Source organism: Archocentrus centrarchus, chromosome 8 (genome assembly GCF_007364275.1).
Source record: "Archocentrus centrarchus isolate MPI-CPG fArcCen1 chromosome 8, fArcCen1, whole genome shotgun sequence".
Classification (NCBI taxonomy): Eukaryota; Metazoa; Chordata; class Actinopteri; order Cichliformes; family Cichlidae; genus Archocentrus; species Archocentrus centrarchus.
In genome coordinates, this window is record NC_044353.1 from 9,877,601 (window position 1) to 9,895,268 (window position 17,668).

The following is a 17,668-nucleotide window of genomic DNA, read 5'->3' on the forward strand; positions in this document are numbered from 1 at the left end:
TTTTTACTTATTTTCCTCTTCGGAATCACTCCGTCATGCAGGATTTGTTTGCTCAAATTCATTGTTGGACACAGTTTTGTGAGTTGGATGTGAAGTATTTATCGGAATCCACAGTTTTCACACATCTGACTGATGTTAAGACACAGCTGACTGATATTCTTCACTGAGCTCATAAAAATATGCACACACGCTTCAGAAAAAGAAGCAGGTAAATAATAATAAACATATCCCTCTAGTTGTGATATCAGATGTCAAGCACCTCCTCTGGAATGCCGTGAAGGATCATTTTCTCCTTGCAGATGGCAGAATACCACACAAAGGTGAAAGTTGAAAATCTCAGTTATGCAACCGCAAGGCATCAGGCACTCAGTCTCACACCAATGTGAACCAGATGTGGGGGATCCGGCAGCACAACAACTGGGCTATTGTTTTAATGCAGTGACCTGGTTAAACTACGCCACTAAAAGTCTGTGCCACAGAGAAAAGCAACAAAGTTGTTGCACAAGGAATCCACAGAGATCCCAGAAGAATTTGAAACTATAAAGGAGACAAGGATAATTGTTTTCATTAGAGTTTTTGTCTTCCCTGCCTGATATACATACCCTCCCTGCATAGTGGATAATGCAGAAGTCAGCTTTGTCTTTGAGCTGACGTGGCTTCTGAAACTTCGTATGTGTGCCCAGCTCCTGCAGCACTTTGTCTACAAACGTCTTGTCTGTGGCCTTCGGAAACCAGCACTCCTCATCCAGCAGAGCGAGAATGCCAGGAGGGTTATTCTGAGGAGATATATTTAGTAAATTAGAGTATATTTAAAAGCAGACTCATGAACACAATGTCACACATGCACGGAGAGCACACTCACCGGCCTCTCAATGAGGTCGATGCAGGGCTGCAGGTCGAGGCCGAAGTCGATGAAGCTCCACTCGATGCCCTCCCTCTGGTACTCCTCTTGCTCCAGGATGAACATGGTGTGGTTAAAGAGCTGCTGCAGCTTCTCGTTGGTGTAGTTGATGCACAGCTGCTCAAATGAGTTCAGCTGGGAGGAAAGCGAAAAGCACAAGTGAATTTTCCCTATTTTCTTTAAATGTGATTCATTTCTTCGCTTATCATACGGCTGGATCATTAGCTTTTTTAATGCTCTTATAATAGGAACAAAACTACATCAGTCAGAAGATACTTTGTATGCTGTGGAAAAGAATCTGTCACTATTAAAGCGCCACAATGAGCACCTCAAAGATCTCAAAGCCGGCGATATCCAGGATGCCAATGAAAGATGCCCCCTGCCGTTTGGTTCTATCCAGCGCCTTGTTGATGCGATGGACCAGCCAGCGGAACAGCCGCTCATACGTCGCCTTGGCCAAGGCTTCGACAGCAAAGTCAGCCTAAGGTAAAACAAAGAGAGCAGAACCGCATGGAGAGAGCAACATGAATTATACATAAGACAGACAGACATGAGTGCAACATAAGAAAACACTGTGTTGTTGTTTTAGTCTGGAGTGTTGTAGCATGACGTCAGACAGTGGGCCACAATTAGGACAGTCCATTAGCCAGATGGTGGAGATGACCCGTTCAAACATATGCTTTCAGTTTACAAAAATGAAGTGTAGCCTTAAGCACTCTCTGGAACCTTTACCTTAACCAGCTGCAAATAAAAAATAAACAAAAATAAAAGCAAAACAAAAACCATGGAATATTAACGTAGCTATTACACAACATTTAGTTTATTAATTTATTAGATGAACAACTTAAAGGTGTTTTTGCTGCTGTTAGTCGGCGTTACTGAAACTTTTCTTTGACGTGGATCTAATAATGTTGGACTCGCACACTTAGCTAATAAACTCTCATACGATGTGAGAATGTCATCAAACTGTTTATCAGAGGGAAAGTGTGATTTTTAGGACATCAGCTTATAACCAGCTGTTGTTGGTGCTTAGCTGGCTCTTGTCAGCTGTCTGGTGATGGGAGGGTGCATGTTTAATCTGCTGACAATAAGTAACTGCAACAATATCGGGAATAAATAAGCATGTTTATGCATGTTTTCATGCATTAGAGCCCTGACTTCAGAAATGTCGGAGGAGGAGAGAGCAATGGTGGAGGAGGATGAAGACATAAGAAAGAGATGATGAAAACATATGTGTACAATTGTTATTTGTCATTTATAGTTTGAAAGAGCTAGCCTATTTGTGATGTTCAAATTAAAAATAACTTATAAGGCGTACTATGTATGTGGCTGGTGGAACGGTGATGTCCATCTGAGCCAAAGTATTCAAGATGGCGGGGCATCATGGCGGCTTCCACAAACCTGCACCTGCTCATATGTATTTTTAATGGTTTAATTCTAAGTTTATTACAATGCATCACTAATCAGTGTACATTTATGAATACAATGTTCATTGTTTCTATTAGATAACCTCTAAAAATGACCAACTGCACCAACAGAATTTGACTCAACTTGAAAACTGATTTGGATACTTTGTAATCACGAATATAAATAATTTTCAGACTCAGGCTTCCAGGAGTTTCTCAGGGTTTTCATACTGTTGGTCATGCAATAAATACTACTTGAAGAATTCAAGTAGTGACAGAGTGACAAAAACTTTGTCATCAGAGGTTAAATGTGAGGCTCCGTGTGGACGTCTGCATGCCCTTCATTTTTTTTAGGTCAGGTGGTCCAGTCCGTACACTGCAAGGCAAGAACTACAAACACATCCTACAGGTGGACTTCCTGAAGCTGTCGGGAAGCTGGTATATCCCGACCCTAGATGGCACCTTACCTGTTCTTTGGTCTGTGCCTTCTGCACATAGTCTCGTCCCACTTTGATCCTCGGTGTGAGGATAGCTCTGGTAAACTCCATAACATTCATCCCAAGCAGGTGGCAGAGCTTCTGTGCCGCTGGGAGAAGCAGGAAGAACAAACCATGCCTCTTATTTATATGTAAATTAAGACATACACAAATACAGAATACAATATAAAGTTTTGTAACATAACACCAGCTTTGTGTTTGTAATTATGTTGAAAATCTAAGTGTGATGCTGCGTTTAGATCATAAATTCTTGAAGCCAACATTCTTTTTTTAACAATCCAGGAAGTAGGATGATACCCTAATTTTAAATAATCTGGCTAGATTGAGATGCCTAATGGGTTAAGTTATTTCTTTAATACTAGGAAGAGAATGATTAAAGGACCTGGACCTCAGACAGCTGATTTTATTATCAGTAGCTGTATTGTGCATTTGGTTCGACTTCTCAGACTTCTTGGTTTAACTGCCCAGATTGCAGGAACATTTAAACATCTGACAGCTGAGTGTTATGAAGAAAAATAGTGTGTACAGTAATATGTGGGAATAAAGGACAGCTGCTGTGCTGGAAGCTTTTCGAAATCAGAAATTGTGAGAAGAGTAGCAGTGTTTATTTTGACTGGATGTGGAGCGTTTACCTGTGTTCTCAGGCATGGAAGCTTGATCGGTGTTTCTCTCCTTCTTAAAAACAATGTTGCCAAACTGCAGCACTGCAGAGACCACCTTCAACATGCCTGCAAAGACAGGACGAGATAAACCTTTCCTGAATCCCAGGCAATGTCAGAGGAAGAGGAGGGGGAAACGTATTTCTAAGAAGAAAAGAAGAAGAAGATGTAACTGCTACTCACAGACAATCTCGTCGTGGGAGAAACTCATGATGTGCATGGCCTCCATTGTCTCCTGGAAATTCTCCTTGTCCTGCTGGCCCGGAATGGGAATGTTGCCATTTGACAGGAAACGGTAGTTGTTAAAGCCTTCGAGAAGCAGGTCCGCTAAAGAAGAAAAGGAAAACGAGATGCTCTTTATACTGTAGTTCATTTTTCAAATGAAGAATTATCCTAACAGGCATTTTAATAAACATCTGCTTTGTTTTTTCTTTAGTTGAAATTGTGTGCATCTCCACGGTGTATGAGGACTATGAAAGGCTTTTATTTTGTTTTCAAAGGCAACAATTTAAAGAATTTATGTTTCATTTTTTCTGCTTGATGACATTATTTTTGTGTCTCCCTTGTTTGATTGCCAGTTTGCAGTCACTGAGCCCATACTTGGTTAGGATCTGTCTCTGGCAGCTGAGAGATATTCTGTCAATTCATAATCTCTGTTTTAGGGCCTGGCTTTTTGTTTCTGTTCTCCAGTCTTTCTTTACATTGTACTATAATTTGGTTCACTTTGACTGATGCTTAGAAAGCAATGTTGTGAGACAGGAGACAGTCTCAGCACCATCTGACATAAGAGACTACTTTCTGGGCTTTTCTGGGCTTGGAGGGCTCTGGAATGGAGGGTGTCGTGGAAGCTGATTTAAGGTGATTAAAAAATTTGCGCACTCCTTTCTAAATGTTAATTATCAGTTGGTATCTGCTTAACTCTGCTCACCGGGCATTTCTGTGTATGTCTGAAATGTATCTGCAGAACTCTGCATCCTGATATTACGACTGTTTTGAGAAATCATGACATTAGTTTTTTTCATATTTACTGCTAGGGCTCAGTTCTGACAGTATTTATCTACTCTGCCCAGCTGTTGCTGTAGTCCTTGTTCAGTAATAGAGAGAACATGGCCATCAGCATGAAACAGAGATTTCACATTTCTATTTAAGAGGGAGAGGCCAGGGGCAGCAAGTTCATTTTATATGCATATTAAATAAAGTCAGACTTAGATTGAAACCCTGACAAACTTCCTGTTTCTGGCTGAAGAAATCAGTTTGTTTCTCTCCAATATTAATAGCACAAAAGCATCCCAAATACACTGAGTTAATCACATCACTGTCAGTGCTCTGAAAATTTTCTTTATCTAGATACTCCTTAAAACACTCTATACTCACTTCGAAGATGCTCTCCAGCCCCTGCCAGCAGGCGGTAGAAAATGTGAAAGGTCCTCTCATCTTTGGCCTGTCTAATGGCTCTTGACTTCTCCAGAAGATCTGAGAATTAAAGTTAAGGCCTGACAAGGAAATCACAAGATTAAAAAAAAAAGCAAATGTTGTTCCACTAATGAGGAAGAAGCTACTTTTTTTTTTTTTTTTGCCACATGCAGTTTGACTGGAAAAGTTTACCTGTGTTGTCAGCGGAGGCCTACAAATAAGTTGGGAATTAATCTTTAACTTGTAAGAACACAGAAATTTCACCCGAAAGGGACACGTTTTTTTTTTTCCATGAATAACAAAGAAATGTAAATGAGGAATAACAGTGAAAGTGTTGCTTCTCTGCAGCTCAGTGTCGTCATGCTTCTTCTATGGAAATAACATTCTTGTGGTTAAGTCTAGGCTGCGGTGATATGTACAACCCTCCCATTGATCTCTTATCTCAGTGAGCATCGAATCTTTCAACTCTCCGTGTGTTTTTTTAAACATCGACTTATCCCTTTGCTTCTTCAGTCTTTGTAGGGAATGCAGTTGTCCTGTCTGCCTCCCCTCAGCCCCAACCGGTCACAGCAGATGGCTACCCCTCCCTAACCTGGTTCTGCCGCAGGTTTCTTCCTGTTAAAAGGGAGATTTTCCTTCCCACTGTCGCCAAGTGCTGCTCATAGGGGGTCGTTCTGACTGTTGGGTTTACTCTGTAATTATTGTAGGGTCTTTACCTTACATTAAAGAGCACCTTGAGGCAACTTTTGTGATTGGGCGCTATATATATATATATATATAAAAAAAAAGGGCAGCATGTAAGCTGGTGGCTAGAGCTGTTGCCTCACAGCGAGACGGTCTGGGTTTGAATCCACCTTGGCCCGGGCCTTTCTGTGTGGAGTTTGCATGCTCTCCCCTCGTCTGCATGGGTTTTCTCCGGTTTCCTCCAACAGCCCAAAGACATGCAGTTACTGGGGTTATGCTAATTGGTGATTCTATAACTGCCCATAGGTGTGAATGGTTGTTTGTCTCTCTGAATCAACCTGCGAAAGGCTGGCGACCTGTACAGGGTGTACACTGCCTCACGCCCCATGACAGCTGGGATAGGCTCAGAGCCCCCCGTGACCCAGAAAAGGATAAGTGGAAGAAAATGGATGGATAAATAAAATTGAATAAGGATACAGGTTTCAATATTGGCCCCAACAATGTAGCCTGTGACATCAAAGTTGATTCTGATGAACTTTCCCTGCAAGAAATAAAATTCTGTTAGAAATTAAGACAGTTGTGGAAAGCCTGTGATGCATGAGTGTTTATACATTAGTATGTATGTATGTGTGTGTCTGTAGCTGTCATCTATTTATTTTTTTGTCCCTCTGGGCACAGCTGTGTTTTAAGTAACACCTTGTGGGTTCTTGCCGATGACAGAAATGTGGTGAAGAACAAAATGCCTATATTAGGAAATACCAGGTTGACAGGTCAGGAAGAATCTCAGGCATGTGTGCGGTTTCCTGACAGTGATTGTGAGCAAGTGTGTGTGAATATTTGTGCCCATGTGTCTACTGGCATTCACTTCTCCCCATCAGAGACAGACGGTGATTCACGAGGACCCAGGCACCATGGTGGTTAATCTTGACCACATGGTTTACTTAGTCACAAAAAAATGTTAAAACACTTAGAGCAAGAATTTGTGTGATTACTGTAACTCGTCTCAACACGATCAGAGATAAGCAAATATTAGAAGCACGACATCAGTCCACTTATGAAACAAGACCTGCGAACGTTTCTATTTTTGTTAAATATTCTAAAGTTAGCCAAAGAAGCCACAAAAGAAGATTAGAAGACTGATCCAGCTCTCAGCTAGAATATGAGGAACAGAGTGAACCGAGTAGCCTGCATCTGTGCAAATGTAACAAAATCCACCAACCACACCCATCAATATCTCACAAAAGCCCCATTCAGAAATGCACCCCTCTCGTTTAATCTGACAGAAGCTGAACATATCGGCTTCATGTGTGAATGTGCTCTTTGGTAACTTTTCTGAAGACGTTCAGAAGACAATCTTTCTTGAACTTGGTAACATTTATGTATCACTTTCAACAAGCACAAGTGTGAACTGTCACTGACCCTAATGAAGGGCCAGACGCACCGCTCAGGTCCTGTGTCAGGTCTTTGCAGGAATTTTCTTCATTTTTTTCCTGTGATATGCCAAGTTTTAGGCAAAAAGCTCTTTGGGAATCACCTTGTTGGTGCAAAAATACTATTTGATACCTTTCAAACTGTACTTTTGGCATTTTTTGCAGATTCAAATGAATGGGAACAAATGAGACAGGGTGCTAGTAACAAAGTGGACAACGATATAATTTATATATAGATATAAAATTTGATCTTTGTGAAGGTGTCTGTTAAGTGCAGACAACGATGGTTCATCCATTGAGTTAGGTGCCTTTTTTTATGTGTGAATGACTCATAGGTCAGTATTAAGTGGCTTAACAAACAAATAAACATTTCTGTGGGTGGAAAACTTTTGCACACTGCTGTACATGATATTAAATGAGTACTATAGCTCGATCTGTCAACGCTGCAGGAATGTTTGAATGAAGCCATGAGGAACATTCACGTAAAACTGACCTACAGTATGTCTGGATTACCAAAAACTGTCATTGTTTTAGTTTTACCCCAAATAAAAGCATATCAGTTTATCTCAGGGGAAAAAGGAGGATTTAAAGGCAAGCCTAGGTTTTATGCATTAAACATTTAGAAAAGACTATATTTCTAACCTAGAGCAGAATCAAATATTGCATACTAAAGCTGTTTAACACAAATGCACAATGTTTTTACAGCCTCACAGTAGACTTGATATAACAGTGTTTCCATTCTGGGTATCTGTTCTTGTGTTTAAATTTGGTGAATGCTCATTTAAACACGAAATATGAACTCACAAAGCGAGATGAGTTGTCATTTTTCACAGTCTTGGCATTGCCAAAGGATTCAAGGATGGGGTTGGCTTGTAGGAGCTGGCGTTCCAGCTCACCCTGTGGAGAAAGAAAGAAAGGTAAGAAGCCAACTAGATGTCAAACGTGTGCATTGCACAACTGAATATCTTCTTGTTATCACTATTTATCACATTTTGTTTTTATGTTCCAAAATACAAATTGGCAAGGCAAAGTCTAATCTTCACAACACAGCAGAGAGAGAAAAATGTAGCAAAGTCAATATGCTAAACAAATCTTTCTGACAATCAGCCATTCATCATGACTCTGCTGGCTTTATTTTACTCAGCTGCAGTACAATGTGATTTTCTCGGGGGGCCAAAACAACCAAACACTTTGACAGAGCTTATGAGACCACAAAGGTACTACAGTGACGGTGTTTTGGCACATATACTAAAGTGAGTGATTAGCTTGGGTTGATGAGTGAGAGACTTCCTCCAGCCTTCACATTCCTTTGGTTGTGATAATATTGTCTGTAATGTATGTCCAAAAAGTCTGCTAAAACTGTGATAATGATGGCTTCCTTTCATTTTTCAAAACCTGGAAATGGGACATTCCCATGAAACCTTTAACTCCCCAACACATGAGATAACCTCCTATATCCAGGGCAATGGCAGCACAAAAATAATCTCTACTGCAAATCAGAGTGTGGTTAAACTCAACTGAGGATACTCCTCTGGACTTTGATTACCCAGTGGGAACAGATTAAGTTATGCTTAAACTCTGACTTGCTGTAGGCTGGCCAGTAATGGCCATGAAAAGAAATATGGGTCTACTGGTAGGTAGCCATCTTTGTTCTTAAGGTGAAATTATTAAGCTTATTTCAAGTGCTATAATTTGATTCTTGGAATTTTCTACAGTAGCTTTGCATGATTCACACATAATCCTTTATAATCTCTTTATAAGCTCCTCAGTTGATCCTCAATCTGGGACAACCTGTTTTAGTTTATCTACTAAATACGATTTCTCAGGCAAAAAAAACATAATTTCACAATAAAATCTGAGTTGAGCTCCCTTTCCAAGAGGTCATAGAACCACTTGGATTTCTTCCAGCCAATCAACAATCAAGCTATGTCACAGATAGTGACATTAAGCCATCTAAGACCCCAACAACAGCCTTAACCCTACCCTTATGGTAACTGCACTGATTACCAGATCAGGAAAACAAGGAAAAGCCCAACAGGCCTACTTTAAATTAAAAAAAATGAGACTTGCATAAAGAGAGACAACAGGAGCTCAGCAGCCTGCTGTTTAAGGTGGATACCACTTTAACAGCGATGGCTCGACTCCTGACTGTCCCCTTGCTGCATATCTCTCCTCATTTCCTGTCTGTATTTTACCGACATTATCCAATAAAGACAAAACGGCCCCAAAATAATATTTTAAAGACAAAGAGGCAATAGTACTTAATCTTATAGCAGAGCTGGAGCAGGGAAAGAGTAAAACAGAACAAATAAGGTAAATCAAAAAATATCTGAGCCTTGTGACTAACTGAGAGCAATCTGATCTGATCATCTACATTTTACTGATCATCCACAAAAAGAATAGTCTCAGTGTTGCAATAAGAATGAACAGAATGGTACAAATAAGTGAAAAGATTGAAAAACAAAAGTACTTCTGGAAGGACATCTTTTAAGTCTTTCCCGGCTCCAAATGATAGCAATAATTCAACCGGTACAACAAGGGGGAAAAAAGAGGGTTCTGACTAAGAATGCTGAGCTCTAGTAGAAGAAATACAAATTTAAACTCTCTGAACATACATATGGGCCACACATGGAAATACAATATGTAGAAAAATATACAAACATTCTGAACAGTTTGAACTTTCATATAACATTTCAGTATGTGCGTGCAGTCTGCTGCGTCTGCCTAACGAGCTGTTCGGGGCTCTTCTGCATTCAAGTACAGACACGGAGTAACTGATTCCAAGCAGTACATACATATCGGTATAAATGGCATTTCCATTCATACTTCTCACAGAGAAAATTAATATTGTCTCCTCCCTTCAGGTCTGCTTTACCTCTTCACCAACTCCCTCTTCACCCCCATTCCAATCTCCTCTCCTGCTTCATATCTTTGCTCCCCCTCAATCCCTGGCTCTACATTCCTCTGGCCTGTGCTCAGAGGCCACTCTAATGCAATGCAGAGGCAAAGCAGCATTAAGGAGGTCAGTGTGGATGGTGTACTCTGGCAAGGGAGCATTGAGGCACTTAGTTACAGCTACTCACTCTCAGCTACTGAAAGCATATTAAACAGGCATTTACCCAGATTGCGTTTGCACAAACTGCATGTTATTGGACTTCTATGAACCCTCTTTTTCTACAGTTATTAGATTTCATCAAGACAAAAAAACAGGAGGTAGTAGTTTAGGGGGAAAGACAAACAGCTACCAGATAAATCAGGTTTAGATGAGGAGAGCCAGAAAATAGTCTGGGAGAAAGCACAACAGACAGAAGATGGAATTTGGGAGTTTTCAGTACTTTGCAATCTTATATGTGAATTAATACCTGAAAATCCACGTGAGGCCGTAACACTCAATCAAGACAATAATAATAATAATACTCTTCAAACTACAAACATGCATCAAGCACACATAGAGAAAGGAAAACATGCAGAAATATGCCGAATATTTGATCACATGCAGCTGCAAATTAGATATTAAATCTCATTTTCACATTGGAATTTGAAATTAAAAAACATTTACTTGGACAAAATATGAAAAATGAAGTTTGAGGAGAGATGTTTAGTGTGGCCATCATGTGATTTTCACACCGCTCTTTCTGAATAATTGTAAATTTAAAATGAGAATGAACATAGAACTGTGCTACAGAGTGTTCATTTAAGCTCCCAAAGTGCTCAATGAACAGTTTTAATAACAGGTTTTTGACTGACATGTGTTTCCAATAAAACCCTCTCAGTTTCCCTCCGTTCTAATAAACCCAAACCAACTGATAAAACAAAGTGTTTAATATGAGCCTGCAGGCTGACGGGCAGATTCACTTGGTTTCAAATAATCATGTGAGAAGGCCGAGCCAGCACAAACAAATGCCTCATAAAGAAAGAAGCTTAGATTAGTCCATCATCATCATTATGGAAGCAGCAGAGATTTAGAGAGAAGGGCATGCAAATATACACAAAGACTGCACACTGTTTTGGAGAAAGCCGGAGATACACTTGCCTGTAGTTTGAATGCTTTGGGAGAATCGGGCTGTTTGTTATGGATAAACAAATGCAAGTGTTAAAACCTGAAGCGCTTAAGTCAGACAAAAGCCATGAGAAAGAGAACACCAGTATAAACTTAGCCCAACGCTGGCTATCCTCTCACAGAAGCATTAGCAGCAAGAGCAACAACTATTAGGTTAACTTTTACTAGGGTGGGCACTTTAGGTTTAAGTCAAACACAACAGCATAAAAAATGTACTCTATGGCAGAGAGCTAAGCTAGCTTAAACACAATCACTTTAAACAAGAAAACAGCTAGCATGGCATTGTCCAAAGGTAATGGATTCTGCCAACCAGCAGCTCAAATGGCTCAGTCACACTAGAGGAAAAACAGGATGGCAATCCATTTTGGTGGTTGCACAGTAACTGCACTGAATTTTTTCACGTTCAACAACCAAGTGCAAGAAGATGTGGCAGCCAACATTTGATCGCAAGGTGACTGCACAGGTTGTCTGGTGGGAGGCAACCTGTCTCCTACATGTTGCAACCAATCTGAAGCAGTCTACACCAGCGAGTGCAACTCGTCTGCGGCACATCTCTTTGCATTAGAGGACTAGACTTAGCTGGTTGCCAACTGGTTGTAGTCTTATGTAAAATTAAGGTTGCTGAGTGCCTATATCATTTTGCGGTTAAATTGCTGTCCTGCAGCAACTATGTCATTATTTATGAGGGTCTTGCTGGCTGTAAGTAGTTAATGTCAATTTCTGTATAATGTGAATTTTCAGTATATGCAGATGGCAACATATTTGTGGTTTTGCCAATTTATCATTGTTAATTATCATATTATTAAAAACAGATTGCACATATAATCCCCTCCAAAAGTACTGGAACAGTGAGTCTAGTCCCTTTATTTTTGCTGTAGACTGAAAACATTTGGGTTTTACATTAAACGATGAATATGAGACAAAAGATCAACATCTCAGGTATTTACATCTGGATCTGATACACAGTTCAGAAGATAACACCTTTTGTCTGGAGCCACCCATTTTTCTTTTGAGCAAAAGTATTGGAACATGTGACAGGTGTGTTTGTTGTCCAGGTGTGTCCTGTTACATTGAGTGTTCACACAATAAATAGCGCTGAATGTCTGCACTCAGTTTCAGTTTTGGTTTTGCCTGTGTGAAACCCAACCAACATGGAACCAACATGGAAACCAGAGAGCTGTCTATGGGTGAAAAACAAGCAACTGTGAAGCTGAGAGAAGGTGGAAAATCAATCAGAGCCATTGCACAAACATCGGCCCATACATCTGTTTGGAACATCCTGAAGAAGAAAGTCATCACTGGTGTACTAACAGATGTGGAACAGGTACACTGAGGAAAACAGCAGTGGAAACACAGTGGAGGTGATGGCTTAATGCAGTTATTGCAAACAAAGGATCTGCAACTAAAAAAAAAAACTTAAAAAAATTACATCTTATTCACTTTAAGCTATAAGTTTATCTGTTCTAATACTTTTGCTCACAAGAAAAATGGGTGGGTTCAGAGAAAAGGTGCTATCTTGTGAACTGTGTATCAGATCCAGATGTAAATACCTGGAAATAAAAGCTGAGATGTTGATCTTTTGTCTCATATCTCAAGTGGTCACATGCTTGGTCCCAGTCTTTGAACCAACCAACCATTTCAAAGGCAACGAGATCACTAAGTTCATTTCACATGGATGCAATAATTTTGGTCGTGCTGCTGTATGAAACCACTGTTTTCCCTAGTGTGACTATAGCATAAACATCCCTAATGAACTACTCAAGTTTGTTTAATCCATGCAGAAACCACAGTATAATGACTTTTCACCTTTTTTATGGAACATTACATGCTGGACTATTATTTGCCTCTGAATAGTTGAAAGGAAAACCAGCAGTGGTTCATGCAGGTCAGCACTCTCAGCCAAGAAAACGTCTTGCACATAAATACCTCAATTACACTTCAGTTTTTGCATGGATTAAACAAATAAGAGCCATGCTAGCTGTTTCCTGACTTGTGTGAAGCTGAATTAATAGGCTGCTAAATATATAATATTTAAGATACAATCACTGTATGAGAGCGATAGTAACCTTCTCAAGCTTTCTGGCATTTCTTTAAAATGCAGTAATAATGTTAAGTATTTCACTTAAGGTGAAGATGGACTATACTAAACAAAAATAGTTCCTAAATAGATATGAAGTTTAAAGGAGAGGAGAGGGGAAGCGCTCTGGGCTTGACCATGTTTAGTGTAGGACCACGTAGGAAGTAGGGCTCTCACAGGAATGTTGTGATCTTTGCGTCCTTTGTGTGAGGAGGCAACGTGGGCCAGGTACTGGATGACCTTCTTCGTGTTCTCTGTCTTGCCAGCGCCTGATTCACCTCTGAAAACAAAGAGACAAATACACATGAGCACAGTGAGAAAAAGCGAGCCGATACATGATGAGTGAGAGAAACAAGTTTTGTTTCTGACCTGAATTACAAGGTTTTACTGGTGAAGCGTAGCCACATTACAGGAAATATTCTGTGTGAGTTGTACAGAGTACAGACGAAACAAGCCTAAAACCCTAACCCTAACCAAAATAACTCTCACTCATCATTATTGTGGTTAAGAGTGATTGGATGAATCCTAAGTACACAATGAATAGAAACAAAAGGAAGGATGAATAACCATCAGTCTATCTGTTTTTAAAAAATCAATCCATTTGTTTGTTAGTCTCTTTCACTGGAGAACGCTGTGGTTTGGAGAGCCAGTCTCCAAAGTTTCCAGATCCCGCTTTTGGGCTGTCCCTAATGATAGCCGTATTCAGGCACGGCCATCCGCAACTCCCACAGTCGGGTCCCAGAGCCCAGAAAACCAGGGCCAACAGCGAAAAGAAGCCAGCAACACTACATCCATCTACATACCAGTGGCTTTAGTCTAACTCACTATTAGCTGCCCACTGCAGTTTTAGCTGCAGCACTAGAAGTGCACGAGTGAGTCCTCGAATGCAGTGTATGTGCGTAGAAATATAGGTCAAACAGGTACTCATCCAAGTGTGGTTTGATGTCCTCATTGTTTTACTATAAAGACACAAATCCTCTGAATAAGTTTCACAGAAATCATTTGCTTCTTACATCTTTTCTCTTTCTGCAAACGTGGTTTAAAGGACCTTTGACTTTGTGAACTATTTTTATGTCTAGCCTCTCATTTTCTCACAGATCTCATGTGTTAGAGAGTTGAACTATATTTTTAAATCTTAAATGAGAGATTCTTCGAGGTCTAAGTCTTCCTGGATGCTCCCTGTTCTATTCTATGAGATATACCATATGAACATTATGTAACACAGTGGCTACCTTTGAACAGGCAGTACCTAAAGATGAAATCACTCAAAAGAACAGTTCTTAATATATGGTTTCTTCCCACATTTGAACATTTATATGACACTATTCATTATTACATCCCAGAGAATGACTGCTCACACAAGACCTGGATCTGCAGATGTTATTCTAAACTATGCATTATGTATAATTCTGTGCTATGCTTGTTATGCTTAATGGCATGGTGGCCTTTTAACTGGATCAAAGTGATATCCTGTCTATATTACAACTGAGCTGCATAAATGTAGGTCATAAACAACTTTTTAAAATCTGTGCTTCTTCAGGGGTAATTTTCCTTGGAGGAGGAGGGGTTTCTCTAAACTGGCTGACCATCTAAATGGTGGGGAGAAACTCTTAATAGGGTGCATTTTCACCAACAGGGGGTGTAGTTTTCAGAATTTAGGACAGATTATGCAACTGTTTCTTGTCTGTTCATTGGCAGCATCAAACCCCGAGAAAGACAGTGGCACTTAATTACCCTCTGCCAACGAAGATGAAGGCAGGCCACCAAACCGCACTCATAACTCCCTCGGCACTGGGTAGAGCCGCTGTAAAAGCCCAGCATCCGCAAAAAGCTATTTGAAACTAGTCTTTAAATAAAACATGGCAGGATAAAGGGAGCTGGCCAACTGACTCAGGATGAGAGGAACATGAAAGGAGATGGATAGAAAATAACCAGAAATGATCCTCGTAAAGTACTCATAACTGTAAAAGATACTTATATTTGAAGGCATTTCAAGGACAAGAAGTGAGACCTTGTCTTTAAGTCAAGTAACTCTATTAAGGTGAGGCTATATAATCCTTGTCTTCAGACAGTTTCATTTTCCAGTTCATCAAGCTGTTTCATCACCAGAACTGTCTTTAAGCCCAGATCAACTATCTGTGCTGACACAGAAGTTACTTCAAAAATAAGAAGTTAAGAGCTGCTGTACTCACGTGCAAAGGATTGATTGGTCCTCACGATCTGTTCAGAGAAAACAGAAAAAGAAAGTCAGCATCTTTTAACACTGTCCCTGGTTCTGTCCTTCATTACATCTTGACTTACAGGGACAGCATTCAGTGGCCAAGCTGTTAAGATACAATGCAACACAATAGTTTAATTGTTTTCAATAGGCACATACTGGAGCTGACTGTGAGTACACACACCTACATAAACACAACTTGTCTTTTCCTGAGAAGAACAGGACACACATATTGCTGCATGGACACCAAAGTTACATAGATGGAGTGTTAGAGGAGGGTACTTTTTACAGCCTGCAGCTGCAAAGCCATGCAGCACAATGGCATAAACTGACACTCTGACTACTAACCAAAGCTCTCACACCTTTCAGCACACAGGAATGAAGACCGAAGTCCAGATGACAGAGTAAGCTATGCCCTCTGAAGTGGGTGACCTCTCAACTTTGAAGGTCCTCCAGGGCACAGCAGAGAACTACAAAGACCAGAACCAGCAGGGAACGGACATGCTTGTCATCTAACAGAAACTCTGAGCTATTTCTCATGCTGCCAGAATCAGAGCATGCCCTAACTTAAAGGTAAGATAATTATATTTAAAGAAGACAAGATGGGTTTGGTAATATGGCAGGTTTAATTCTCCAGATTATCAGGCAGTAAAGTCATGCCTTTATAAATATGATCTTGGGAAGGGACTGTAAATTGTATAGGGATGTGGATATTGTTTAACCTTCAGACCTTTAAGTCGTCATCGATGACAACCCTTCATCTAACCCTAACCCTAATCCTAGGCAATCAGAATATGCCATTTTTATTTTCATAATATTGTTCTTCCAAGTCTTGGCAAATGGGGACCAACAAAAACAACAACAACAAAAACATAACAATAACTTTTTCAGTTTCTTAACAAACTAAACTTCCTGTGAGACTGTGCTGAGTTTAGGCAGACTTTTCCACGCATGCCTTAAAAGGCAAAGGTAAAACCACCTGGCTTGGTCAAACTAAGGCCTTCTTGATTACAGGTCAACAATCATAATTCATCTCATGAGATTAAGTACAAGAAAATGAGTGAAAACAACATTAATTTCTGCAGAACAATTTGCAGTAAAAAATGATTTTTTTTTTGCAGTTTTTTACAACAAACTACAATTGTGCTTTACACCTACTGAAAGCTTCAAGTACAACTTCACATATATAAAACTGTTAATCAAACATATTTCTCTCCAATAATCAGCGTATGGAAATAACTCATTATTCCATTTACCAGTTCATATGAGAGCACCCATTCCAAAACCATCTGCTTGTGTACTATGTGAAGAATGAAGCCTGACATCATCACTTTGCCCTTTAGGAGACAGAAAACACTGATGAAATGACCTCATCACATGTGCCTATGACAAAGGCCAGTGGGTAAAAAAATGCACTGAGCCAAGGAGCAGCTGCAGGATACAGGGTGGATGCTTTAAAGGTAACAGAATATGTATAACGTGTGTTACACACACGTACGCACACAGGTTCTTTTTACTGTAATGATGAGCTGGGGAAAAAAGAATGTTAATTTTTGGTTTCAAATAAGACTTAATTATGGAAACGTGTGATTAAATGATGTTTTTCAAAGTGAAACTGAAAAAAAATCAGGGCTGAGGGAACAGCAGCAGATTTTACACGGTGCCTGTTTTGCTGTGGATACATTAGACGCTTGAAGGTGACGTCATGGTTTTTCTCACAAGTTTAAAAAACTCTTATGTTGAAGTGCTTCTTCCTTTACATCTGAATAAAGCTGGTTCACAAAAACATGGTGATTAACTAGAAGCCCTGATGGATAATTATAATGGTCTCTCTAAAAGCCATCCACTCCACAGAGATTCAGCTCAAGGGCCTGACCACAGAAATTTACTCACACCTTGCTGACACGGCTCAGTTTTCACAGATGGCTCATACAGTCTTTAAGGTGTTATATTTCCCCAAAGAAATGCCCTTTTGTTGTGCGCTAAAGCGTAAACTTTCCTTTAAGTGACAAAAACAGGAGAAAAATTAGCTTGCCCAACTCTGTTAATCTCAAGACCGTCTCTCATTAAAAGGGGATTCTCTTTTCTCTTCCCACTCAAAGTCTACTTTGTCTGATTTAAGCACAAATATGCAAAAAAATTACAGAAATAAAACCAATGTATGCACATATAACTAGTGTCATCTCCCCTGACAATGAGGTGGCCTTTAAAACCTGGGTCGAAGTTTGATAACTCGTCCTGCCTGTGTTTAACAGTCAGTTCCATCCAGACCTGGTGCTTATCAGATGTACCTCATGTTGATTTTAACAGGCCCTTAAGCCCC

General features: G+C 40.0%; 1 protein-coding gene across 4 annotated transcripts in view; it reads right to left on the reverse strand.

Moving 5' to 3' along the window:
• The window catches only part of LOC115784889 (myosin-10-like), a 58,083-nt gene that overhangs the window by 14,909 nt on the left and 25,506 nt on the right, over window positions 1-17,668 (reverse strand). For 3 of the 4 annotated variants that reach the window (XM_030736280.1, XM_030736279.1, XM_030736278.1), the window contains 12 exons: window positions 15,320-15,347; window positions 13,305-13,407; window positions 11,024-11,053; window positions 7,795-7,887; window positions 6,038-6,101; window positions 4,838-4,936; window positions 3,647-3,790; window positions 3,437-3,532; window positions 2,775-2,893; window positions 1,230-1,382; window positions 863-1,036; window positions 603-776 (listed from right to left, as the gene is read on the reverse strand). In XM_030736280.1, coding sequence (XP_030592140.1) covers window positions 603-776; window positions 863-1,036; window positions 1,230-1,382; window positions 2,775-2,893; window positions 3,437-3,532; window positions 3,647-3,790; window positions 4,838-4,936; window positions 6,038-6,101; window positions 7,795-7,887; window positions 11,024-11,053; window positions 13,305-13,407; window positions 15,320-15,347 — 1,277 coding nt within the window. The remainder of the gene's footprint in view (window positions 1-602; window positions 777-862; window positions 1,037-1,229; window positions 1,383-2,774; window positions 2,894-3,436; window positions 3,533-3,646; window positions 3,791-4,837; window positions 4,937-6,037; window positions 6,102-7,794; window positions 7,888-11,023; window positions 11,054-13,304; window positions 13,408-15,319; window positions 15,348-17,668) is intronic. The other variant, XM_030736281.1, reaches the window with a different exon arrangement.